The 15,426-nt window shown below is 33.8% G+C and overlaps 1 protein-coding gene across 1 annotated transcript; it reads right to left on the minus strand.

Moving 5' to 3' along the window:
• On the minus strand, positions 1 to 15,253 carry LOC132549479 (RNA-binding protein NOB1-like). Its single transcript, XM_060213417.1, has 8 exons — positions 15,170 to 15,253; positions 14,235 to 14,367; positions 7,206 to 7,339; positions 6,284 to 6,355; positions 2,845 to 3,282; positions 1,074 to 1,171; positions 781 to 922; positions 1 to 286 (listed from the first exon to the last, which is right to left on the minus strand). The coding sequence occupies exons 1-8, from the start codon at positions 15,248 to 15,250 to the stop codon at positions 17 to 19; spliced, it is 1,368 nt and encodes a 455-aa protein (XP_060069400.1). The 5' UTR covers positions 15,251 to 15,253; the 3' UTR covers positions 1 to 16.
• Between the last annotated feature and the right edge of the window lie 173 nt (positions 15,254 to 15,426).

A 15,426-nucleotide genomic window follows, 5' to 3' on the forward strand; every position in this document is an offset into this window, starting at 1 on the left:
TTTACAGAAAGATAAATTATTTCCTTTTTCCATAATTTTTGCGCACTGCATTTGGGTTTCTTTTGTTGAATGCATTAGAAGAACGCCCTTGTCTGATCCCTAGCTGTGAGGCACGGCTTGTGATGTCATTGACACTGAAGGGAGAGCCACCAGTAATAAAATCAGGGTTTAAAGCGTCCAATTTCTGTTTTGACTTGCGTGTAGCTCTTTGTTGGGGAACAGGTGTATCCTCTGCCAGTATGGGGTTCACAGCATGTTTACCTCCCTTCGGTAATGGTAAAGAAAACTGGAAAAGAACAAATTGAAGAATTTATTGTCATTTTACAAAACAATTTTCACCTTGAAATTTTTGTTCATGTTTTTGATATTTCAATATTGTTTTATAGCCAATTAACAACAGATAAACATAAAAAAATTCACATTAAAAAAGGCATTAACCTCCTGTAAGAGTAGACCTTTGTTCCACCATTATCATTGCCTTCAACCTACCAAATATATATTTCATTTCATGACTGACCATTGCTAGACCAAAAACTTCTAGTTCTCTCCCTTGTATTACCCTACTCCCCCTCCCGAAGCTGTAATTACTAAGAACTCTTCTTTATAACCTCCAGTTCTTTCCTTTGCATTAGCTTACCTTTACCTTGTGCCCAAGTTCTATTTCATGTAATGACTCACTTCTGTTTAATACTTATATTACTGTTACGCTTTTCAAGTGTACTCTACTTCCCTGTTAAGTTAATGACTGTATTCCCTGTGATTCTCTTTGTAATGACTAACCTTTGTGCCCCGAGTGCTAATCGGTTTACGTCTAGACAGGAAGTAGCGAATAGTACCATCCTCCTCCACTGTCATAGAGACTTTCTGTAGTGTGTTGTTACCACATGAAGGACAGAACTCTTTTAAAATATTGCTGGTGATCCTGAAAATCAAAATTATATAGTTTTATAAAGTTTACATAGTGTATTTATCTCACAGCATCAACCAGTCCAAGACACACAGCAAACACATTTAAACTGTTAATTACAGCCTCAGCTCATTTATAGTACAACAGAGGTAATGAATCAACACACCTTAAACAGGCAAAGCAGCGGAGGACATAGCTCTTGGCTTTTCTGATCAACATCCCATCCACAGATATCACATTCAGGCCCATCTGTATCAGTACATTCTACAATGAGAAATGGTGGATTTGATCGAGGGATTAACATAGCACAGAACAAAGAAACATAACATGTGAAATTGCAATAAAAATTAACAGTCATCTTAATCATTCAATAGAAGATTAAAAAATGTGAAGGGAACAATGGCAACTCTTTAGGACTAAAAGTCTCCAGTTCTTGATAGATAACAATTTCAAACTTCAACTGTCAAAATGGAAGACAGAGGCCATCTTGTGACGTAAACATTATAATGCATACTAAACACAACTCTTTATATTTTCAAGAAGATCCAACCAAGCCCACACTGTGTCTGATGGAAGCAAGTCTTGAGAAAGAGTGGTAACAAGATTTGTTTATAGAATGATTTGATAGAAGGATTACTAGTTCCCCATAACCTCAGAATGACAGTACAAACAACATCCCCTTCCCTCCCAATTAGTGAAATTCTAAATTTGTAATCCCAATATTGAAGGACTTTTGTATAGGAATAGGTGATTTCTGCTGATATTACTTTGCTAGGTGTAACAACCCAAACAAAGATAGAGTATTTGATATACCATATTTTCTGGCATTTTTTTATTTGATCTCGTATAAGCTGCACTGGAATATAAGCTGCACCCTTTCTTACTAAGTAGTAACCGTTACTTTGACCAAAGTTTTTTTGGCAATTTATCAAGACCATCAGTGAAACATTTAATAAAGTTTGCAAATGAGTTTTACACAGATAATCCTTTACTCTATTGACGTATTTCAAAAATTGTAAAATAGCAAATATCAATCTTGTTTGGCTTGAGTGCCTTCACAGATTGACATAGGGCCTGATGTTATGTACACTTAGATTAACAATCACTCCTTCAGTGTCTTTACTGTTAAATATTAATGAATGCCCTTGCATGCTGACCAAATTCTTTCAGTTCCATATAATTTTTTCTTGTAAGTTATACAAAGCCATTTATATTGTAAACAAGCATGGCGGTAGTTCTAGAATTTGATCTGTAACTTGATGACCTATCAATCCTATTGTAAAGTTCTGCTATGGCTTCCAAGTCACCACGAAAGTCCAGAAGATGTTATTGTGATTTGCATTAAAAGGTATGATTAATAAAATCCACGAGAATGTTAACTTAATTTCAATCTTCAAATCATCCTGTATATGATTGCAAAGGACAGTTTTAGACGATCTGTTTCAGTCACAAACAAGTGACAGGCAGGTGCTTGTAAAAAACCTCATTACCTTCTTGTACTAGTGTACTGGAACACTTCCTATTTTTTTTCCCCCCATCCTCCAGATTTTTTTCCATCCTAATATCAACCAAAACCCCGACTCACGAGGCTTATGATCCAGAAAATATGGTACTTTAAAATTGTATCGATTTACAAGTAAACTACAATATTTAGCTTTGCTACACTGATACCATTTTTTGGCAAAGTCCCAATGTTTATTTTACTTTTAATTGGTACAAAAAAAATTTCAAAAATATATTTCATTTTGTAGTATGCATTTAGCCTTAAATTTTAAAATCATTACAATGAAAACAGACTCTGCATATTGTTACCATGACAACCAAGCTTTTTTACATAGGTTCCTTTATGGTTTTGATGTTATCTTCCTGAACCAAGCTTATATCATCTCAGTCTGGTATTTTATTTTTGGTTAACTGATGAACTTTATTTAAGTTACCTGTATAGCAAAATCAGTAGTAAGACAGCCAACAGCCACATCAGCTCTTTCTGTATTTACATCTCCCATCCTCTCCTTTACAGCCTTTATATTGCTGGGTGTGATCCATCCATCATCGTCATCATCATCATCCTCATCTTCATCATCATCTTCGTCACTTTCTTCTTCAAGAATATCTGCAGAAAGGGTATCCCCTTCACTTAAAAGTCTACAACTACCACCATTTACACTATCCTCGTTTTCTGTGTACGGTATTGTGTCAGGCTGACAACTGTTGTCTGTATTTATTCTGTCATCTTTCTCCACTGTTTCTATAGTTTCACAATTGATGTCAACACCTTCTGATGATGTAATCACTTCTTGTGTATCATGTGCTTCGTCTCCTCTGGATTCTGTCATATCTGATGTACACTCTGAGGTTGTCCTTGATTTGTTTGCCTATGAATGTAATTTTAATTACAATGTATACCCTCCTGTAACTACAATAAACTTGTAGGATGACCAAACAATGTTTTACATAAAGGCTTTAAAGCGTAACCAGTAGAACTATCTCCTGCTCTTAAATAAGAGGAAATTCACATTATAAAAAAAAATACTAGAATCAAGTAAAAAACCAATTTGTATATGAAGTAAACATGTTACATCCTATTTCTTGTATCCAGGTTTTATATTTGATTGTACTTATAATATCTATGATATAAGCAAAACCTTTGTAAAGTAAGCCAAAACCTAATAGCAAACCTTTTCATATCTATTGAGCTGCATACTGCCTCATCACAAAATGCTAATTAATTCCTCCATAATAAGCCCAGTCTTAACTTAGAATCAGGGGTTATATATGATAAGCCCAGCCTTAATTTACAGTCAGGGGTTATATATAATAAACCCAGCCTTAATTTACAGTCAGGGGTTATATATAATAAACCCAGCCTTAATTTACAGTCAGGGGTTATATATGATAAGCCCAGCCTTAATTTACAGTCAGGGGTTATATATAATAAACCCAGCCTTAATTTACAGTCAGGGGTTATATATGATAAGCCCAGCCTTAATTTACAGTCAGGGGTTATATATAATAAACCCAGCCTTAATTTACAGTCAGGGGTTATATATGATAAGCCCAGCCTTAATTTACAGTCTGGGGTTATATATAATAAACCCAGCCTTAATTTACAGTCAGGGGTTATATATAATAAACCCAGCCTTAATTTACAGTCAGGGGTTATATATGATAAGCCCAGCCTTAATTTACAGTCAGGGGTTATATATAATAAACCCAGCCTTAATTTACAGTCAGGGGTTATATATAATAAACCCAGCCTTAATTTACAGTCAGGGGTTATATATGATAAGCCCAGCCTTAATTTACAGTCAGGGGTTATATATAATAAACCCAGCCTTAATTTACAGTCAGGGGTTATATATGATAAGCCCAGCCTTAATTTACAGTCAGGGGTTATATATAATAAACCCAGCCTTAATTTACAGTCAGGGGTTATATATGATAAGCCCAGCCTTAATTTACAGTCTGGGGTTATATATAATAAACCCAGCCTTAATTTACAGTCAGGGGTTATATATAATAAACCCAGCCTTAATTTACAGTCAGGGGTTATATATGATAAGCTCAGCCTTAATTTACAGTCTGGGGTTAAATATAATAAACCCAGCATTAATTTACAGTCAGGGGTTATATATGATAAGCCCAGCCTTAATTTACAGTCAGGGGTTATATATGATAAGCCCAGCCTTAATTTACAGTCTGGGGTTAAATATAATAAACCCAGCATTAATTTACAGTCAGGGGTTATATATGATAAGCCCAGCCTTAATTTACAGTCAGGGGTTATATATGATAAGCCCAGCCTTAATTTACAGTCTGGGGTTAAATATAATAAACCCAGCATTAATTTACAGTCAGGGGTTATATATGATAAGCCCAGCCTTAATTTACAGTCTGGGGTTAAATATAATAAACCCAGCATTAATTTACAGTAAGGGGTTATATATAATAAGTCCAGCCTTAATTTACAGTCAGGGGTTATATATGATAAGCCCAGCCTTAATTTACAGTCAGGGATTATATATAATAAACCCAGCCTTAATTTACAGTCAGGGGTTATATATGATAAGCCCAGCCTTAATTTACAGTCAGGGGTTATATATAATAAACCCAGCCTTAATTTACAGTCAGGGGTTATATATGATAAGCCCAGCCTTAATTTACAGTCTGGGGTTATATATAATAAACCCAGCCTTAATTTACAGTCAGGGGTTATATATAATAAACCCAGCCTTAATTTACAGTCAGGGGTTATATATGATAAGCTCAGCCTTAATTTACAGTCTGGGGTTAAATATAATAAACCCAGCATTAATTTACAGTCAGGGGTTATATATGATAAGCCCAGCCTTAATTTACAGTCAGGGGTTATATATGATAAGCCCAGCCTTAATTTACAGTCTGGGGTTAAATATAATAAACCCAGCATTAATTTACAGTCAGGGGTTATATATGATAAGCCCAGCCTTAATTTACAGTCAGGGGTTATATATGATAAGCCCAGCCTTAATTTACAGTCTGGGGTTAAATATAATAAACCCAGCATTAATTTACAGTAAGGGGTTATATATAATAAGTCCAGCCTTAATTTACAGTCTGGGGTTATATATGATAAGCCCAGCCTTAATTTACAGTCAGGGATTATATATAATAAACCCAGCCTTAATTTACAGTCAGGGATTATATATAATAAACCCAGCCTTAATTTACAGTCAGGGATTATATATAATAAACCCAGCCTTAATTTACAGTCAGGGATTATATATAATAAACCCAGCATTAATTTACAGTCAGGGATTATATATAATAAACCCAGCATTAATTTACAGTCAGGGATTATATATAATAAACCCAGCCTTAATTTACAGTCAGGGATTATATATAATAAACCCAGCCTTAATTTACAGTCAGGGGTTATATATAATAAACCCAGCATTAATTTACAGTCTGGGGTTATATATAATAAGTCCAGCCTTAATTTACAGTCTGGGGTTATATATAATAAGTCCAGCCTTAATTTACAGTCTGGGGTTATATATAATAAGTCCAGCCTTAATTTACAGTCTGGGGTTATATATGATAAGCCCAGCCTTAATTTACAGTCAGGGGTTATATATAATAATCCCAGCATTAACTTAGAGTCACAGGTTTTGTATTAGTATCCATGGTTTATTGCATATAAGTCAAAAGCTTTGAAAACTAAACAATACATGACCTTTACTGAAATTTATTCTTAAGTCTTGAAAACACTTTGCAAGCAATTGAAACAAAATATTTAAAAACTCTGTTATCTTCTGTTGCCTTTCCTTGACATTCAAAATGTAAAATGATTATTTAAACATTGTCTTATGAGTTAACAGTTTCTAAATATCTTACCTTTGAACTTAAGTAAAAGCCTGCAATATCTGTTGGTTTTTCTAACATTTTCCTGGTAGCATTCCACTCAATCTGAAAGAAAGAAAAGTGAAATTTATCAGCATTCAATTCGCTAGTTGCTGAACAGGGAACTAGATTAATAAGCAAAAGTCTACTAGTTACCCTCCCTCTTACATAACAATTTATACAAGGATGAAGAACAAATAGCAAGCACATGACTACTGTTCATATATGGGGACCGAGTCCAGAAAGGGTTTTATCCATTAACCTTGGCCTTTGGACAAATAGTTTCTTGTTCAGCTCTGACCATAACAAAATATATATAAGTTATAATAGAGAAAAAACAGAGGTTGACATGATGACCTTGACCTTAACTTGCAGTTTGTGGTTTAACTCTGAAAATCATTGCTTCAGAAACATAAATTCAAGGAACTGAGATTTACTAAAGTTGTTTCTTGATGAAAATGAATTTCAAAAATATGAAAATCCCCTAACCCTCTAAATAAAGTTGATTGAATGAGTGAAAATTAAACTGTGTAATTTGTTGAAGTCCATCCTTCATCTAAGGTGTGTGCAAAATATCAAGTCATTTAAAATAATCTTCATACTTTCCAAATTTGTTAACATTTCATGTTTTTCATCCAAAAAATGGATCAAGGTATTCCAAATCTCAATGTTAGCCCTAAATTGAGTTGTACACCAAACACTTTCACTGATTTTTAATTCTAACACTTATCTTTAAGAAAACTTAACACAACCTCCTTTATGTAGCACTAATACGAATGTCAACAAAATAGTGATATATTAATATCGCTTCCACTCATTCATTGCAGCAAGACAAAAGATTATTTGAATCACGAGATATTCATTCCTCTGTGTTCTACAATTTCATGCGACAGATATATAACTAGATATACTATACCTTTCTCTCTGGTACGACCTTGATGTGACTTGACCCCACAACTTCTTTCTCCAGCTGATAGGTCAAGGCCATGACCTTGATATCTACAGCAGACAGACTTCGGTAGTCTCCAGTCTTCTTAGCAAACTCTGTTACTGTTTTTGTAAAAAAAGTTGAGATCATAAATAAAAGTTTTAAAAGGCTTCCTAGCCATCTTGTATGTACCCTATCATAAATATGTGTCAAATGACAAAGAATAGCAGAAATATGTTGACAATTCTTTCAAAATTCATTCTTTTTCCTGCATCACAATTTAAATCTTAATTTGTAAAATATTGAATAATATTCTATGTCTATCATCATGCTCCCAGTTTAATGTTCTATTCTAACCTAGTGCTAATAACCTAAGATGTTCTTGTTCATGTAAATAACACAAATTTACCACTTCAGGAGAGGGACATTGACATCGCACATAGATTGGGAAAGTACAATGGTACAAATCCTAGGAATGTGATAGTAAAGTTCACGCACCGGAGAAAGAAGCATGAAATTATCCGCGCCCGCAAGATCCTGAAAGGTTCCAAGTTTGTTATCTATGAAGACCTTACTTCCTTAAATCAACAGAGACTGAAGGAAGCGTTCCGTATGAACTGTGTCAAAAATTCGTATAGCACAGACGGGAAAATATATGTGATTTTGACTAATGGCAAGAAGCGCAGACTTTTACACGATACACCCTTGGAAGAAAGTTACTTGATGAACGATGCTAATTTTGTATCAAGGAGATAGAAGTTGGACAGTGCACAGTGATCGGTAAATGACTTAATGCCAGTGTGTCTGGCAACCGATCACCTTTGTGTTGTATACTAATGTGCTTTTTTCTGTGGTGTACATGTATATGTGTGTTGTGTGATCAATTCTTCTGTGTGAAAAGGATATATATCATTACTGAAATTCCATTTGTAAAAGGTAAGAATAACTACGTAGTATTTTTTGTGACTTTAGATTTTAAAGTATGATAATGAGATATACACATGTAACGTCATTCAAAGTGAGCATATAGCTTGTTATAAATAATATATTTGTAACTGTCGTAATTTAAGAAAGATTTTTTAAGCTCCGAAAATAAATGGTATGTATATGCTATATTTTGAGGATGTCGTAGGTAGTAGTAGTATTTAAGTCCGTGGTAGTCCATAATATCTTGCTAATAACCTATATTGAGTAGCCAGGTATTATATGGGATATTATATATAACTTACAGAAATGCATGTATGCTATAATATAATTGGTGAACGTGTAGTTGTTTTATATATACTTCCGGTCCGGGTGGTCTCGGGAGGTCCCCCGGTCTATTCCGGACAGTTCCGCGGGCCGGTTCATTCTCCGTGCATTAGTATCAACACTTCCTGTTTGTCATTTCCGGTATAGCGGCACAAATTGTCTGATTGTCCGAAGTTTTCACGGCCAATAGGTTGTGTGTAAGTGTTGAGTGGTGGTGTAGCTCCTTTCTTGACCTTGTAAGATGCTTTTATCACAACCTTTCCCCCCTCTTATCCCCATTTCTTCTCCCTTTGTCTTGTTTCCTATTTCCCAGCTGGAAGGCTGCTCTTACTCATTCATTCAATTTCTCAGTTATGGATGATATCTGTGTACTCTCGGTGAACTGTCAGGGTCTTGGTGATAAAATTAAGAGGAAGGATGTTTTCTCATACTTAAGAGACAAGAAATACCACATCTACTGTTTACAAGACACTCATTTTTCAACAGAACAAGAAAATTTAATTAGAAATGAATGGGGGTATCACAGTTTTTTCAGTTCTTTCTCATCAAATTCTCGTGGTGTAGCAATCTTACTCAATAATAATTTTGAAAGTAAAGTTTATAGAGAAAAACGTGATTTAGATGGAAATTTTTTAGGGATTGATATTGATATTGAGGGTAGTAGATTGACACTTATAACCATTTATGGGCCTAATCAGGATAATCCAATTTTTTATACTCAGATTTCGGAAACTATTGACAGCTTTGGAAATGAAAATATAATAGTCTGTGGCGATTTTAACCTCGTGATTAACCCTGAGCTTGATTATGATAACTCATATAGAAACATCAACAATGCATCTGCTAGGGAGAAGGTGTTAGAAATCAGTGAGACATACAATCTTATAGACATTTTTAGAGAACTTCATCCAGATATTAAGAGATACACTTGGCGAAGAAAAAATCCTATTAAGCAGGCCAGACTAGACTTTTTTCTCACTTCAGACAGTTTATTATCCAGTACAAGAAAATCTTTCATAGAACCAAGTTATAGATCTGACCATTCGGCTACAGTAATAGCGTTAAAATTAAATGAATTTAAAAGAGGAAGAGGTCTCTGGAAGTTTAATAACTCATTATTATTTGAACTAGATTATTTAGACATGGTTAAAAAATGTATAGATGACATAAAATTACAATATTGCCTACCTGTATATAATCTTAACTCTGTTTCGCTTTTACCTAATACAGAAATTCAATTCTTAATTAATGATCAATTGTTTTTGGAGACATTGTTAATGGAAATAAGAGGCAAGTCAATATCATATGCATCTCATAGAAAGAAACAACAGAACCTTGAAGAAGAAAACCTAAAGAAATCTATCGAAATTATGGAAGCTAATATAGACACTGACCAGGAAGAATTAGATGTTAAAAAAAGAGAACTTGAAGCAATACGGTCAAAAAAAATAAAGGGCAGTATTATTAGGTCAAGGGCCAAATGGGTGGAGGAAGGGGAGAAACCAACTTCGTATTTTTTAAATCTTGAAAACAGAAACTTTACTTCTAAAATTATTCCAAAAATTCAGAAAGATAATGGGGACATAATTACCAATCAAGATGATATTTTAAAAGAAGTTAAACTATTTTACGAAAACTTATACAAACATAAAGAAGTTACCCCAATTGATTTGGATCATCATCTCCATGACTGCAGTGTCCCTAAGTTAACTGATGCTGAGTCCAATAATTTAGAAGGTATTATAACATTTGAGGAGGCAGGAAAGGTATTGAAAGATATGAAAAACAATAAGAGTCCGGGTTCAGATGGCTTTACTTCAGAATTTTTTAAAACTTTTTGGAATTTCATAGGTATTTTTGTGATTCGTTCGATTAATTATAGTTTTTCAGTGGGCCTTCTCTCAATTACTCAGAGACAAGGTGTTATAACTTGCTTACCTAAGGGAGATAAGCCCCGTCATTTTTTAAAAAATTGGAGACCAATCTCTCTCTTGAACATTACATATAAAATAGCATCTGGAGTAATTTCATATAGGTTAAAATCAGTTTTAGGAAAACTTATTCATGAAGATCAGACGGGATTCTTATCTGGGCGTTATATTGGGGAAAACATCCGTACTATTTATGATGTAATGCGTTATGCAGAAGATTTGAATATTCCAGGAATGTTACTAATGGTCGACTTTGAAAAAGCTTTTGACTCAGTTTCTTGGGATTTTATTGATAATGTTCTTCGTTACTTTAACTTTGGAGTGGATATTAGGAAGTGGGTAAAAATTCTGCATACTAATGTTTATTCAGTGGTTAATCAGGGGGGTAACATTTCTAGACCAATTAACATTCAGCGTGGCTGTCGTCAAGGCGACCCAGTTGCCCCATATATTTTTATACTAAGTGTTGAAGTTCTAGCTGCAAGAATTAGAAATAATGAAAATATCCAGGGTATACAAATTAATAATGTGTCTATTTTAAATGTGCAATATGCTGATGATACAGGTCTGATTCTGGATGGAACTGAAAAATCACTAAAAGAATCTATTAATGAGCTGAATACTTTTGCTAAGATATCAGGGTTAAATATCAACACCAGTAAGACACAGGTTATTTGGATAGGAAGTAAGAAATATAGTGAGGAAGCTTTTCTTCCAGAGTTAAATCTAATTTGGGGTAAGAATAAGTTTACTTTTTTGGGAATTGATTTTTGTGTTAACCTTAGTGAAATTCCTGGAATGAATTACGATAAGAAACTTGTTAAATTAAAGGCTCTTATTAATGTGTGGGAAAGACGAAGGCTTACTCCTTTAGGTAGAATCAGTATAATAAAATCTTTATTAATTTCCCAGTTCAATTATTTATTTATTACCCTACCAAATCCTTCCAACAGTTTTCTTGGTAAATTGAGCTCTATTTTATTTGATTTCCTCTGGAATGGCAAACAACACAAGATAAAAAAAGACGTGGTCATTCAGAACTACATAGACGGGGGATTAAAAATGATAGATATTGTAGCTTTCATAGATTCTCTCAAACTTGGCTGGATCAGAAGAATATTTCACTCATCAGGGAAATGGAAAATATTATTGAATTCTATTATAGATGAGAAAAAAATGTTAAATTGTGGGATAGAATATGTTAATTCTTGTTGCCTAAATTGTAGAAATCCATTCTGGAAAGATGTATTTAAAAGTATGATTAAACTTACTAACTCGGAACTTTTTAGACAATGTTATATCACATCTGTCTTAAAAAGTCCTTTGTGGTATAATAAAGACATTCAGGTGGGGAATAAATGTGTTTTTTATCCAAGATGGTTTAATGCAGGTATACATACCATAAATGACCTTGTAAAGAATTATGAAGACATGACATTTTATTCTTTTAATGAGTTTGGTAATCTTTTCCCAACAATCAACGCCAACTATCTGCAGTACTTTGGTCTAATTACATCTATGAAGAAATTTCTACGGAAGAATACACTTCAGGTTGTACAGATTCAACAACCTTTCATACCACTTTTTTATGAAATATTTTTCAAAAGTAAAAAAGGTTCAAAGGATTTTTATATTTGTTTAATTAAACGACCACCAATACCAACTGGAATTCAAAAATGGGGGATAGAGTTTGATTTTGATGAACAGAAGAGGAAAAATATTCTAAGAATCCCATTTACTATCACTAAAAACTCAAAACTTCAGTGGTTCCAAGCAAGAATTATTCATCGTATATTGGTCACAAATTCTTTTCTTTTCAAAATTAATTTAAGTCCTAGTCCTTTGTGTAATTTGTGTAATATGGAAAGGGAGACAATTATACACTGTTTGTGGGAGTGTGTCGAGGTGCAGACACTGTTAGAGAGATTTGAATCGTTAATCAACCTTTTCTTTATTCCATTTTGGATGAACAAAGAAACTTATCTCTTTGGTATTCTTTCTCCTACGGCTAATGTAGTAGATAATGAAATTTTGATTATTATTAAACAATATATATACAAGACAAGATGTCTGCACAAAACTCTAAGTTTAAATGGTCTCATAAATACAATAAAAGATCACTTCCGAGTACAAAAATATATTGTTTCCTCTAAAAATTGTCACATAAAAAGGAATTTTGAAAACAACTGGAAAAAATGGAAACCTGTTTTGGACTTATAAATTATATCTTGAGCTACTTTCTCCATTGACCTTGACATCACCACAATTTCAACCATTATTTCATTTTCCTCATTTTGACCTATATATTAACTGTAAATGTTAAAATAGACAGTATCTGATAAAGCCCTCCAGCTTGTTTCTTTCTCTCTTCTCCCTCTTCAATCCATTGCCCCTTCTTTCCTTCCCCTCCGCCTCACCCTTTCCCATCTGTCATATGTAATGTGTGTATGATCTTGTGAGGATGTGTGTGTATATACGTGTGAGAGAGGGTGTGTGAGTGTGTGTGTGTGTACTCATCCCATAGAAGGTATGGGCTGGGCCAAATTCCGTAGCCACCTATATTTTCTGTTGGTTAATAGTCTGGATGTTTGATGATGATGATTATGATGATTGATGTTTGATGATGATGATGAGGATTGGTGCTTATTTGATACATGTAATTCTTTGCGAATGATAATGATATGTTATATACAATTTAGAGTGAAAATGATGTTAGGCCCTTAAATTGTATGGCGTGTCTGTGTATTGGTGTGTGAGGGCATGTGTGGCTTTGAAAGGCTGCAAGTGAAACATTTATGTTTTGAAAAATCTTTGAAAAATAAAAAATTATAAAAAAAAAAAACACAAATTTGTTTCTAAATCATTAGATTCCTATAGTTAACATTTTTTACCAGTGGATTAAAATAAATTATGACCGTTACCTTTGGGTCTCTTGTCTACCAAATTGGTGAATGTATTTGTCATTCATATATGGCATTGAAATATCTAGATAACATTCAATCATGGTTGTATGAAATATTTCATTTTGTAATTAAATTAAATATTTAGCAACCGTTTACCTAACAATGTAATAGTCAATTGTAGATTCCCTGTTTTTGATTCAGCTAGAATTTGGTAAATGTGCTTAGTAATAAACATATGTATAGATTTCATAGGTATGCTTATGGGTTTTCCCTCGATCATTTTGATTATAATTACTACACTTACATCAGTAACATAGCAGCCAAAAATGATTACAACCATACCATAAAGAATATGTATCAAACTAATGTGTCAGAGCAGCACGAATGCTTCTATCAGCAACCAAGATAAGTTTGAAACTTTTTTAGTGTAATTGTCTTTCACATAAGGCTAAGCTCTTCCTGTAAAATCAGTTGCGAGAATCTGAATTTAAACTGCAGCTTTGGCAATTTATTTTTTCTTCCTAAATTCCCATTGGAGTTAAGTTGGAGTTAAGGAAGGCTTTCCAATATCGGTCCTTTTGTTTTTATGAAAATTTTGATTCAATAATAAATGGCCATAACTCTGGGGAAAAATTATTTGCCATAACTAAACTGATAACTTTATCTGCATATCATTCTTACACTACTTAATACTAAATTACAGAGCTCTATCTGCTAAAGAGTGAATGAGTGGAAATGAAATCATGAAAGAATGACAAAGGTAATGCTATATGCCATTGACCATAAAATGTCAGGGACATAAAAATTTTGAAGGCAGGAAAATAAATTCTGCCAACTCTATGAAAATTCCATATAAAGTATTTGTTTCAAAATTCCATTTCTTAAAATCAATCATAAGTGATGTAATGAAGTGGTACCTGTGAAATTCTTACCTATTCTGATAGACTCTGGGGAAGGCTGTCTGAATTGGAGCTGGTAGGGTAACACTTGTAGTCGCTGCAATGTGGCTTTGTCACGGATCTCCTTCACAACTTCTGGTAGTGAATAGATCTTCTCTCCGATACTCTGAAACAGGGAAGAGAGATTTCATGAATGCTAACTTTAACTAAAAATACTATCATCAATATTAGAAAAATGTTTAATGAGAAAATGTGATAACACGGTTTTCTTTTTAAATCAAAATGAGTGATACCATACACAAGGAAAATTCACCTCGGTGTAACTTTCTCCAATTTGCCCTTCTGTCAAAATAGTTAAAAATAAAACAGTGAGTAGCATTATTAGTGAAATCGGGAATATTTGGTTACCATTTCATGGAATTTCAACATCGTGTAAAGACAAAACTTTTGATAGTGAAGAAATGATGGTCTTTTCGGGCTTTCGAGACCCAAATATATATGATTTTTATTTCTTTTTCTAGTTTATGTTTGAAATTTGACCATATACCGACAAAATAAATGTATAAACACTATTAAAACGGCACAATTTTTCAACGATTTTGTGTGATCCTGTAAATCGCCTAACCCCTTAAATGGGTCTGAAATTCTCTTTCAGTTTTATTGTGCAATAGGAATAAGGGATGGTATTATCAGAAATAGTCCATGAACAAAGATTCCTTTGCCCTACGTATACACCAGATATTATGTAACATTCCGGACAAATGCATGTCATCAGCCCAGGAGATATCTGGACGGAAAAAGGGTGTCCGGATTGTAGCTTCAAATAACATTTCTCCGGATCCGTCAAGGTTTTGACATCCCGGAATTCGTAAAGCTATACAACTCAAATCTCAGATTCGTATCTATATTAGATCATTCATTCAAAGTGTCCTTAGCCTAGCACTCCAAGTAAGACCACGTTGATTTACCTGGAGAGGAGCATTTCGGATGAATGCTCCAGCATCTGCGATCACGTTACGGACCTTCCCTGTGTCAGCCATGTTTAACATGTGCTGTATGTATTTGTCGGCGTTGATCAGAAGCTTTGAATTTACAGGATATCAAAACGTTCAACTCACCCGCGACGAAGCTTTCGGCTAATCGTAACATTTGTCTCGTTTAAATTTGTAAATAATAATGTAACACCAAGTAGATAGCATATATTTGATGTGTATACAACGTGGAA

The sequence above is a fragment of the Ylistrum balloti genome, unplaced genomic scaffold, assembly GCF_031769215.1.
Source record: "Ylistrum balloti isolate Yb309-2 unplaced genomic scaffold, AGI_CSIRO_Ybal_v1 Utg370058, whole genome shotgun sequence".
NCBI lineage: Eukaryota > Metazoa > Mollusca > Bivalvia > Pectinida > Pectinidae > Ylistrum > Ylistrum balloti.